At 38.6% G+C, this 12,378-nt stretch overlaps 1 protein-coding gene across 1 annotated transcript in view; it reads left to right on the top strand.

The window, feature by feature from the left end:
• Positions 1-12,088, top strand: part of ADAM12 (ADAM metallopeptidase domain 12) — a 184,071-nt gene extending 171,983 nt beyond the window's left edge. Inside the window, exons 19-23 of the mRNA XM_074908490.1 lie at positions 2,664-2,799; positions 3,431-3,539; positions 3,983-4,165; positions 10,404-10,531; positions 11,772-12,088. Of these exons, the coding sequence (XP_074764591.1) occupies positions 2,664-2,799; positions 3,431-3,539; positions 3,983-4,165; positions 10,404-10,531; positions 11,772-11,832 (617 nt within the window). The 3' untranslated portion in view covers positions 11,833-12,088. The remainder of the gene's footprint in view (positions 1-2,663; positions 2,800-3,430; positions 3,540-3,982; positions 4,166-10,403; positions 10,532-11,771) is intronic.
• Positions 12,089-12,378: the final 290 nt, after the last annotated feature.

Raw genomic sequence — 12,378 nt, 5'->3', positions numbered from 1 at the left:
ATGTGACAGGACAAACAGTCTACTCACACGTACATATATAAACTGAAACTTGCTGGGAAATGATCTGCATGTTTTCATATGAATAATACAATTCAAAACCAAAATTGATCGTATTCTCTACATGCCAGATCCTGCAGTGAATTGTAATACTGGATTTATGACATCACGGTCATTTCCATGACAAAGCTCTACATTATGATTTCACTGTTGAAAGATGTTTTTTCAAAATACCTACCAGTCCGTAAGATAGCAAAGAAACCGTGCTCAGGCACTGAACAAGTGTGATTAATTCTTTGTTAAATGTTTTCTTTTAAGATTTTCTCTAAAGCATTATAGTCCTTTTTCAGCTTACCTGAAAGCTAAGCATCTAGGGAGCCACAAAATATATTTTAATAACGTGCTGCATAGAGAACATTAACCGGAGAAGATAAATACAGGACATCTTTGATAATTCTTGCATTTTGTGCTTTGGAAGCCAACACTTCAATTTAACAGAAAATTGTTTTAACAGTTGTTGAATATAGTGTGGTATTTTCACCATTTTTCTCAAAAGACAGTGCTACATTCAATTTTACTGGGATTAAAAAAATATGGAAATTGCTAGAGGACCTAATTTTCTATCACTGACACTTGGATTTAAATATGAACACTTGATGGGGTGGTTTGGATCATGATCTGAGTAGTTTGCACATCTCTAAATCAAATTACAGAAGGATTAGCTCAATAAAATACTTTCATCTTAGTCAAACAAGGCACATGGTCTCATTAGTATTTTGTAACTGATTTTACCCAGCTGACTTAGAATAAACCTATGTGTTTGACACTCTATATTTTTCTTACAAAGAAGCCCTAAGTATTTAATTGTTAGGTAGTCAAGTTCATTAATTTAAATTGCATAATCTTAGCTTATTAATTCTATTAAACTTTTAGAGGTGGTGAGGGATTTATTATTCTGCAGTGCTCTAAGGTAAAGAGCGTAGCACTTCATGCCCCGTCAAGCCCCACATGTAGTTCATTCCCTCAGTGTTGCTGACTGTTCACCAGCATCTGAGTGAGTTTAGGCCAGTAGATGAGAGCCAGCTGGCTGAAAATCAGTCAGGATAAGAGAGACAGTGATGACAGGTTACCAGAGCAAAGATTAAAGATGCTTCTCCTACTGTGGGAGTGTGCATTTTTTAGGTCAGCAGTCCTGAAGAATCTCAACATCCTCTTCTCCAGGCAGTGATCATATCACGTATCTGTAACGGTCAGAGCTGCTGCTTACCTATTCCTAAAAATCATAGAATCATAGAAGCATTTACATTGGAAAAATGACCTTTATGATTAAGGCCTCCACTAAACCATGTGCCTAAGTGCCATATCTACATGATGGTGACTCAGCTGCTTCCCTGGGCAGCCTGTTCCAATGCTTGACAACCCTTTCAGTGAAGAAATTTTTACTAATATCCAATCTAAACCTTCCTTGGTGCAACTGGAGGCCACTTCCTCTTGTCCTACCACTTGTTACTTGGGAGAAGAGACCCCACTGCACCCTCCTGGCAGGGAGTTGCAGAGGGCCAGGAGGTCTCCCCTCAGCCTCCTCTTCTCCAGACTGAACCCCCCCAGTTCCCTCAGCTGCTCCCCAGCAGACCTGTGACACGCTCCAGCACATCAGTGTCTTTCTTGCAGTGAGGGGCCCAAAACTGAACCCAATATTTGAGGTGTGGCCTCACCAGTGCCGAGCCCAGGGGTCAGATCCCTTCCCTGTCCCTGCTGGCCACACTATTGCTGATACAAGCCATGAGGTTTTCTTGCAGCTGCAAGTCATCTAGTCAGGGTTCATCTCACTGTTGTGCCTCAGTTAGGTCCCAGCAAAGGACTTGAAGCAGCTTAAAGCATTCTGAAAACTGAAACAAGTGCAGAAGGCTGCAGGCCCTTGATGAGCAGAACATCCCTCTGAGAGCACACACCATTGCTGAAGGCTTTCCTTCAGCTCCTCGCTTGCCCCCAGATTGATCTTGACAGCCATCTGGACAAGACCACAGTAGTCCAGATTTCAGACTCTTTGCCTAGTGTTAAAGCACAACGAAGCCCTTTAAATCTGGTTATAAAGGAGCTAGGGTTACTGCTTATGTCTGAGGGACAGCTAGGTATTTCTGCCCCTTTCCTCTCCCTCTCAGCCTCTGTCTCCCTCCCACCCTGACAGCAGACAGCCCATGAAGAAAATGCCGGTCAACAGTGCTCCAGCCATCACCCTGTGGGTGTCTGGATGAGGCCAACAGCCCGTACAACTTGTGGCTCCCTTTGGAGGTGACAACCTAAGCAAGGCCTGACCACAGGTGCAGAGAGCATACATGGAGGTGTTCATGTTTGGACCCAGCTATCAGACTAGACTAGAACTGAATGGTTCAGTTGGGAGAGACCTACAACATTCTATTTTAACCAATTTCTCCCCAGTCTTAAAGAAATAACTTTCAAACAGGCTGAAAATTCAAGTATCAGTCTAGAGAGAAAAAAAAAAAAAAAAAAAAAAGAGTTTACTAGTCTTCTATTCACAGTTTATTCACTTCACCTGCATTGCAGTTATAAACCCGGGCCAGGCAGTAATGTGCTGATCCATATACACAACACACTTCAGTAGAGATGGCTCTTGAGAGAAGATAACTCAATGTGTTTTGTTGCAGATAATAAGAGTTTAACCATAGGAGTGTTGATAACCATTCTGTGCCTTATCTTTGCTGGATCAATCATGTATCTGAAAAGGAAGACTTTCATGAGATGGTTGTTTACAAGTAAAAAGACAACAATAGAGAAACTAAGGTATGATCATTTTCCCTAATTGTACTCTAATATAATAGATATTAGTAGAAAGTAGCTGTAAACATAGCAGCTCTCATCTTGACACTCATCACCGAACGGTATGAATATGTTAGAAAGAGCCAGCCTCAACAAAAATATTCACCAAGTACTAACAGCAGTGTTTGGTTTAATTTTACTGATTGCCAGTAAATAATGTTGGTTTTGGTTTGACTATATACCTCTTTTCTTTTGTGATAAAAAATTAAGAACTGGAGGAAGTATTGGCTTTATTTTCACTTGCTTGAAATAGTTTTATTACATTGCATGGCCTTTTATCTAAACTTAGTCGAGTGAGCTGAAACTTTCATATTTGAGGTCATTACTGTTTAAATGCTAGATTCATTAGAATAGTCTCTTGGGTGTTACAAAGCTGCATATCCACAGATTGCAGAAGCTAATTTAACAGACTACTGGTTTCCAAAAAATCAATATTTATTTTTATTCTTGCAGGAGCACTAGACAATTTTTACTTTCCTTGTTTACTACAAAAAGTCAGAAAGTCCTTGCAAAATCTCATTCTGAGAAGACGCTACTGTTTAAAAAAGTGTTCTAAAGCAGAATGTTGTGTTCAGTGAATCTGTTTGTACTGCAGGTCTGTGAGTCCAGCAAGACCTTCCAGTTCATCTGACCCTAATCATGTTCATACCACATCTCTCAGCAAAAATCTCATCACGAAGCCACAAAATACAAACATACAAAAAGTGAGTCCCTAAATAGTTTACGAAAAAAATAACCCATATTATATATTTTGGATCTCATTTAAGTAATGTATTATAACACAATTGTTACATGAGCTTAATATGATGTAGAACTAACAACAGGTAAAATGGGAGATGTAGGCTTCAAGATACATTTATGGATTCTAAGTTTTAGACAGGTGGAGAAGTCAAGTGCAGAAAAGAAATGGGTTAGTCTCCAGGATAGAGCCAGCCAACTTGCACCAGAATTCTACATCTGAACAGTGAAGGATTAGTGCTTGAGTAGGACTCTGGAAGCTGTTAATCGCTTCTCTGGTTGCAGAGGTGCTGAAGGTAGATGAAAGCAGAGTAGAAGAGAAAAGCAAGCGAAAAACATAAATTTTAAAGTAGTAACGCTTATGTCAACTCTTGAAGTTTCTAACTTTTGGTTGGGGTTGTTTTTATAGAGAGAGGGTCCAAGAAGACCACTGCCATATCAGATCATTGACATTAGTAACCCCGTGAAGACACACGATTTACCACAATTAAAAACACCGCAGCGAGTCCTGCCACCCCTTCCCCAGCTGCCCTGTCACCAAGCTGTGCCTGAAAGACCCTTGCCAGCTAACCCTTCGCTGAGGTTTGCCCAGGTAACCGTTCATTCTCTTTAAGCTTCTCTTCTATTTAGTATTTAGTGTGAGAGTATCTGCATGTAGTGAAGAAGAATGGATTGTCTTCTCATCTTTCATACTGGCCTTTTCCCACAGTAGTTCCTTTGTACAAGTTTAGAAATGCAGCACAGATATATTGGTTTATGCCAGCTGAGGCTGTGATTTAGGATCCTAAACTCTCTCTTCACCAGTCAAAAGACACAAGAGTATAAACAAGCTCCGTATTACAGGCAAGCACGGGCTCATTTTGCCAGCTGCCCAACTGGAGGGGAAACTGTATGGTTTGTTAGCAAGGTGCCAAATACAGTGATAGAGTTTAGGAAGTCAAGTTGCAGATGTCTTGCACGAGGGCAAAAGGTATGTTAGCTTGATGTCCTTCTGTTCTGCCAAGGGGGCGTATGAACTGCGTTATTATTTTTTTTCTAGAGATCTTTCCAGATCTGAAAAGCAGACTTGTAATTACCCACGCTATTTCATGTAGATGTACCTTTCATTGCAATGTGTAAATGGAGCTGGCAACCCTATTTTTGGTAATGAGATGCATCTCAAGGTGATATTCAGGGTTGTTTGTATTAAATTGTCCCTTTCCTTGTCACTGGCCTCTCTCTTTTGGTTGCATTTGTAGTGTGACTGTGTCTGAGCAAAGGAATCAGGCACCCAGCTAGTTCTGTTTTGTAGTCATGGTGCTATTCTGGATATAGCTCAAGATTAAAATGATGTGAATGTTATCACCAAGCTAGCTTAAACGAGTATCAGATAGATTTGGATGCACGTACTGCAAATCCGTACTCAGATAGCTGTGTCTTGAGTGACTGTGCCTATCTGAACCTAGCTGGGATGTCGAAGGACAGAGTGCCTTCATCCTGCAGCAGCCTTGTGAGCTACTCCGAGCCACTTTCCCAATGATTTACAGGAGGGTATGGCTATGAGAAACAGTTGTTGAAGCACAGTGCTTTGAAAAACGATTGTAAAAATAACACAGAAACAAAAAGGGGTGAGACAGTGCTGAGGTGTCATGGCAGTGTGCTTACATTTTATGACAGCAGAAAAAAAAAAATCTATCTAGTTTTAATTTTGTCTAAAGCTGAACATTGAATCACTCAGGCCATATTTTATAAGTGTAGCCACTTTATTAAATGCTTTTGAAGTATTTAAGATTTTTTTGTCTTTCCTTTTCCATCTTGCTAGTCATTTATTTTCTTTCTCAGAGGAATGGGAAATACTGTTTTTTTCCAAAATCAATTTTATAGAAAATCTGAAGTAGCATTGGCTTTGTCTGTTGCTTTTGTCTTTAGCTCCAGTGATTTCCTTGTTTATTTTCTTAATTAAAACATTCTGCATATTTCACAGTGGTCAAAGTTAACATTTTAAGTGAAAGTAATTTTCTATTTCTGAATCAAATGGTTCCATTTAAAAAAAAAAAAAAAATTTCTATTTCTTCTTACCTAGCAATCTATAAGCTTACACTGTCTCCCACTAGCAGAAGACAGATGGAGAAAAGTCTTTCCAAGAAAAAGTAACCATTTCTCATTCCGATGGTGCATCAGTATCTGCCCCAGGCTGTCATGGCACATCAGAGCAGCCCAACTCAGCACTACAATTCACATTCCTAAGTGCCCTCCCCTTCAAACCCCACATAAAGCACAAGTTAGAATACCAAATCTCTAGTACTGTCATTACCAAACACTGACAGATCCGAAACTGCCAAAAAGCTTTCGAGTTTGGCAGCTTAAATTAATTGTGACAGTTACTCCATCAAGCAAAATATTGCTGTTTGCAATTTTCAGTTGCCGCGTGAAACAGAAGTAGGACAAACAAGGGATCAACTCAAGGCAACCCAGCAAATAAGCAAAAGTGGCTTCTTTCTAAATTATGTGCATAACCTCAATTCAGGATTGTCAGAAATGGCGACTTTTTATATCCTAGCGACTTTTTATATCCTAGAGACACAGAAAACACAGTACGGGAAGAAAATCTTTTCTTCTGAAGTTAACAAATTTACCCCCTCAAAGCTTGGAAGCAGTAAATTAACTTAAGAATAGTTTTGGTCTAGTTTGTATAGATACTACTTAATGTCTTGCTTCAGCACTCTCTTGGAACTGCATCCATCAGGTCATCAAGAGGAAGCCCTTTAAAAATCATTGCTACATTCCTAATATCATCCAGATGCTGGGTGCCGCGGTACAGCGCTGAAGAAGAGGATCTGAAACCATTCACTGCACCCATGGATCGGCAGCTGCCACCTCCTGCTTCTCCCTTGAGAGGAGTATTTAAGCAGGAGCTACCTTCCTGCTGCCTCTGGGCTTCAAGCAGCGGACAGCCGAGGCACAACATACCAAATAGATTTTGAGACAACTCTCTTCCCTGTAGTGGCTGTTGAGACAGCAATGAATGGATTACTATTTTGCTATAAAATTTCCTTTCAGATGTAAGTAAAATAGTAAAAAAACCCCCACCACTAACAACAAAAACCAGGAAACAAACCACTTAGCAGATGAACTGTTGCCAAGTTTAATATTTAACAATCTTGACTGATAAACAGCTTTTTCTTCTTTCAGTTGCTCTCACGAGGCAAACATACTTTATTTACGGGCCAGATTCACAGTCAGTATAAATCAGCACAGCACCACTGAAATCGAGGAAACAGCACAGGTTTATCCTAACCATGGGTTCAGTCCGTGCATTCTGATTTGATCACTTCCATTTTGTTTTGTTACTGTTGGCACTGCTGCCTCTGACGCTGTCGTCTTCTTATTACCAAAATATCTCATATTTTACAGGTCATCCTTACTACAGGAAATATAGCTTAATATTTTTATTTTTCCTCTAGTACAACTGAGCTGAGCCCCCCTCACTGCTCATTCTGCCACAGTTATTCTTGCTAATACCTCCCCTATGTCACCTCAGACTGGCTTTAGACACAGAAAGCTAACTCAAATTAAGTTCCTATCTAAATAGATTGAGGAAGACACCCCTTCTCATCCAGTGCATTTCAGGCAAGGACCTTCTTCCAGTTGCTTATTTTAAAAAAAATATATCAGTGAAACAATTTAAAGCTTCACGCACCTGATGTCTTTGTAGCTGCTCAGTAAGGAGAATTATGTTTTTCTTCCTAGCAGAGCTGTAAAGAGAGATCATAATATTTAAAACAATACTTCTGGAAATACAGAGACTGAATGCATTAAATGCTAAGTGGTTGATAGAAAACTGGACAAAGAAATCAGTCCATAAAGTCTTTGTATTAAAAGACCTGAAGCTCTGTAGGGGCAAAGAGTGGGCTGGGAGAAAGGGGGGAAGCAGGGAAGCACCGACATGGTGGGACTAGGAGTGAGCTACGGACTTGCCAGCACATCAAAGGCTACAGCAAGTTTCCACACGTGTTCACATACAAAGTTGTATCAATTTGGATCTTCCTGTCGCACATAAAGAATATAAAAGACCTTCCTGTAATCGGTTTGGGGGAGGGGATTTATTTCTTCAAGTATTTTTTTTTTCCTTTGCTTCTAAGGATATATGTTTTCCTGGTGGCATTTTCCAGTGCTGGCATCTCCTTTCTGTGAAGTGCTCCTCCTCTGAGTTTCATCTCAGCCATTACACAGTCTCCATCTCCATTTTTATCTGAATTACCTCTTTTTTTTTTCCTCCTTTTACCCTCTCTTACCATCTTGCCACAGACTTTCTGACAAGCCACTTTGCTGCTTCCTCCTTAAGGATATTAACTCAAGGATGACATTTTTACAAGCTCTGGGGAAAAAAAAAAAAAAAAAAAAAAAAAAAAAAGTCAGGTGTTGGGCTTTTGTACCCATCAGAGTTATGTTTATAGTGAGATTTCTATTTCAACGTACTTCCTCACATGGCTGCTTCTTATGGAATAAGAGGCCCTAAAGAATGAGTTTGTCTTAGGCATCATGCTCAGCAGTGAGAAGGTGCTCACTCCACAGCTGAAGAACTGTTCTAGATCAGCCATTTCATCCAGCTTCCCCTGCAAAAATAAGGGAAAAAAAAGCAGCTGATAGGGTCCCATCAGCAATCAGCTGCTCTGAGCTTCTCAGAAAGTTGATCTTTCCTTACTATCAGGTGTTGCAGGTGGTGATTAGACATAGGACACAGCTAATAAACACAAACAAATAAACAAGGACAGTTCTGCTCTCTTTTTGTTCGTTCATCCTTACCAGATCTTGAGCTCATCAGACCTTTGCCTCTAGCCTGCTGAGCCTGTATCAGTTCCTCTTCCCAATTATGGGACCTAAGCATTCGCCAATTAAGGAATAAATACAAATCATACAATAACAATTAGGGGCTGATCAGGCAAACTGCTGAATGCTCATGTGATCAGACTATTTCGTGTGATTAACCGTGTAAAAGTCCTCGAGGGAAGGCACTCAAGGGAATTAAAGGCTTTATGGTGTTCAAAGACACATTTGGTTTTTGCTGTCTTTATAATGCTGATGTTTGTGTGTTTGTTACTTTTTTTTTTTTTTTTAAATGCTGTCCACTTGAGGTGATCATGCATATACTCTCCCATGTAATAAACATTACAACTTTTAACAAAATTATTACAGAATCCAATTTATCTTCTACTGTACAGATAATTCAGGTATTGAAAAAGCATCAGTTTCTGCTGTGATGTAACTTGTTCCAAACTGGTATATTCCACTTCAAAACACACACAATAAGATTTCATTGTGTAAGAAATGTAGTGCACAAAATAAACTTTGGTTAAGAATTCCTGATGGTAACATCTCTTAATAGTTTTAAGGTTCTAGTTCTGTATCATGGGAAATTATTGTGTTTTGAAGAATTTCCTTTGCTAGCATCTAATCAACCTCCGTGACTTTCAACAGGATAGCCCTGTGAGATAAAGCTACATATTTACAAGCGTGCCGTTTATTTTATCATTTTTCCAGGCCTGATTATTTCAATAATCTTTGCAATTCTTTTAACCCCCAAAGACAGAGCTCACAGACAAACTTCTTATTGAAGATATGTTTATCTTGGTTTGTAGTACAAGTTCTTCTGGATTCAAGACTAATTTTTATACTGAATATGAGATTTGGCTATAAGTGAAAATAAGAATTTATTTTTTTTTCATGTTGTTATTTCTGACTTACTCAAGAACTAGTACATGTTATGCCAAGAGTGAAAAAGAAGGAGGACGTTATATACAGCTTTAAAATGTAGTTTGTGGTAAATTTGAAATTACTATATATGAAGTTTACTTAAGCTCCCATATTTTCTTCCTTATCAAAATGCCTATGGGTAGTCAACCTGCCTTTTCTTCTTGAAAGAGCAAACATTTGCCATGAAAACTAAGAAGACAAAGGGATGCTCAAAGCGAATAATGAAAACTTGTACTTTGTTAATGAGCAATTCATGCCTCTGATTGCTTGTTTTGATTACATTTTTCGGGGGATCTTAAAGTATATTATGCCTGTAAGCTGCTCTTGTTCTTTTTGGTCAACTTTACTAATGATAGTTATGGCAAACTAATAATTAAGAGTAAAATTACTTTGAAAAAGCATGACTCCGCAGTTCAAATAATAGAAGGATCTGCAGTGAGTTTTTGGATATATTGGAGAGTTTTTCTGTGCCCTGAGCAAGTCACTTAATCTATCCCAGTTCTTCATAATGAAGACCACAAATAGAGATGTTACCATGTTTGCAGTGTTTCAGGGACCACACAGAAGAGACATTAGCTCATGCCTGACAGCAGATGACTTCTGTTCTTTATTAATGAATCATTTAATTCCACAGAATGAAAGCACAGCAGCATCTCTAAAAACAATTCCACAGATGCTACCAATACAAACTGGACTTGAGCAGTTTGGTTTTGTGGTCATCTGAATTTGCATTTTAAAGTCATTTCTAGTCTTTCCATCTTTTGATATAACTACTTTTACAATGTTATGTAATCCATCTATGTTGTTTCATTTACCACCAATTAATCTTAATGTTTAACTCCAGTGTAGCTGCACCCAGGATTTCTGAGTAAAAAAAAAAAAACAAAACCCAAAAGAAACAAAATAATTAAAAGATAGTATTAAAGCTTTGTTTTAAAATATAAGTGCCTGTTTATTAAAAATAAGATATGGCTTACTCATTTAAATATATCTGCTCACAACTACTCTGAACTTACCTTCAGTTTAGCTCATTTGTTGCTATGTTAAGTATGTTGTGTCAGTCCCAAAGACTAATACAACCTTATGTTTTATAAAAGGAAAAGCACAAACCAAACCCTCCTCGGAAGCCCCTACCAGCAGACCCTCTGACCAAAGCCCGCTATAGCAGCGCGTGCACAGCAGTGTCTGGACACACAAAAGCTCTGCCTCACGTTACTCCTCTGAGGTGAGTTCTCCTGATCTGAACGCCTTGATTTACAACGCTTCATTCAGTGACAGGTCCAAAATGTCTTCAGTAATTACGCTCTGTTGTAACTATTGCTGACAGCCACGCAACAACCGTTTCCTGTTTACTTATATAAAAGCACACGGTATCGGACTGATTCTCACTGGGAGTATGTCAGCACAACTGCACTGACTTCCGCAGGAGTAAGAGAAGTTTTACTACGTATGAAGGTTTGACTGTAAGCACCTGACCTCATATTTACAAAAAACTGCCCAATAAATACAATTCCTTGCAAAAGAAAGGTGTTAATAAGCATCGATTTCAAGAGAAGCACAAAGTGCTCTCAGAAAAAAATTCCCTACTCAGACCACCTACAGAATCAGGCTGAGAACTGAACGCTGTTAAGATCAATCACCAATAAACACAATTTTCCAATCACACATCTCACGATGGCACACCAATTTACATCATCTGAAAATAATACCCAAAATGTTCAGGAAGCACACAAGTCATACACTTCAAAGAAAAAGATGATGAAAAAAATAATCTGGAAGGGAAATAACTATGCCCATTAACACTGGGCCTATGCCCAATGATATTTTTTTTACCCAACATTCTTCAGTTTCCCATGGAAAAAAAAAGTAAGCTCAAAGAAAGACAAAAAGCAGTGTTTTAAGCTACAGGAATTCTATTAATGAGGCATTTAACTGCTCAGAAAAATTAAAAATAGAATCAAGTTAGTTTCCTAATGCTTCCAGCAAAAAGACTGTAAGAGTGAACTTTGATTAAGGTCCTGGCTGTCCATTCTAGTAAGTTATTCTGAAAGTAGTAATATTTTAAGATGAGTACTACAAATTTTTGAAACTAACTGCTATTCTACAACATTAAGCAGCATTTCTGAACAGGTGCAAAATTGATGAGCGCCCAAAGAAGTAAAGAGTTTAAAGAACAACACTTGAAACATTCAGCTGGCTTATCCCACTGGCCAGGCAGCAATTAAAACATGAACTGAAAAAAAAAAGGAGTCTGCTGGTTCCATTTACACTTCGTGATGAGACTTGTGTATATAGTAATATGTCTGATCTCCTCCCAGTATGAGTCCCATGCTACGTGTCTGAAGTTAACTTGGATAACGCGAAGAAGTTTCACCCTTCATCTTCATGCCTCAAGCATGATGCTTGGCAGTGAGAACTAACAAAAGTTTAAATGAAAATTTGCTTTTTTTCTTTCTTTCCAACAGACCAGCTCCTAAGCATCCACCACAGGTATCCAGGTCCAGCAACACTGCTGATGTGAAATGACAAGAAAATCTGACACCTTTATTTTAAAAAGTGAAGACAGAAGTTTGCACTATCTTTAAACTCCAGCTGGAGTTCATTTTTTATGACAATACTTAGAATTTTTAATGTTTAAAACAGCATTATTTTTAAGAATTCTGAGCTACTGCCTTTGGTGCTGTGCTGTGCTATGGTGCTCTGTATACTTGCTCAGGTACTTGTAAATTATTAATTTATGTTGAATATTTATTACAGTGCAGTGCACTGTAGTAGATATTTTTACCATAGCTGAGTTTTCCTAAAAAGGAAGCCTTTTTTGTAATATTTCATTGAACTTGAATGATTCTGCTCTATTGGTCCTATGTAGTGTGTTTAGTTTTGATCTGTTCTTTAAGGAGTGCCGATACTCATGGATAAATCAAATGTATAAACAACTCAATCTCGATGGCTCACAACAAACTTTTGAATAAATATGTCAGGGTACAAAAAAAAAAAAAAATCTCTTCTGGAACATGGTGAAATGCCCGATATCTGCACACCAATGTGTAACGTATGTATTTAACCAAAGTA

This window comes from Athene noctua, chromosome 5, assembly GCF_965140245.1.
Source record: "Athene noctua chromosome 5, bAthNoc1.hap1.1, whole genome shotgun sequence".
In the NCBI taxonomy this organism is placed as follows: Eukaryota; Metazoa; Chordata; class Aves; order Strigiformes; family Strigidae; genus Athene; species Athene noctua.
Note: the sequence above shows the minus strand (reverse complement) of the source record. Positions and strands in the feature narration are given on the sequence as shown.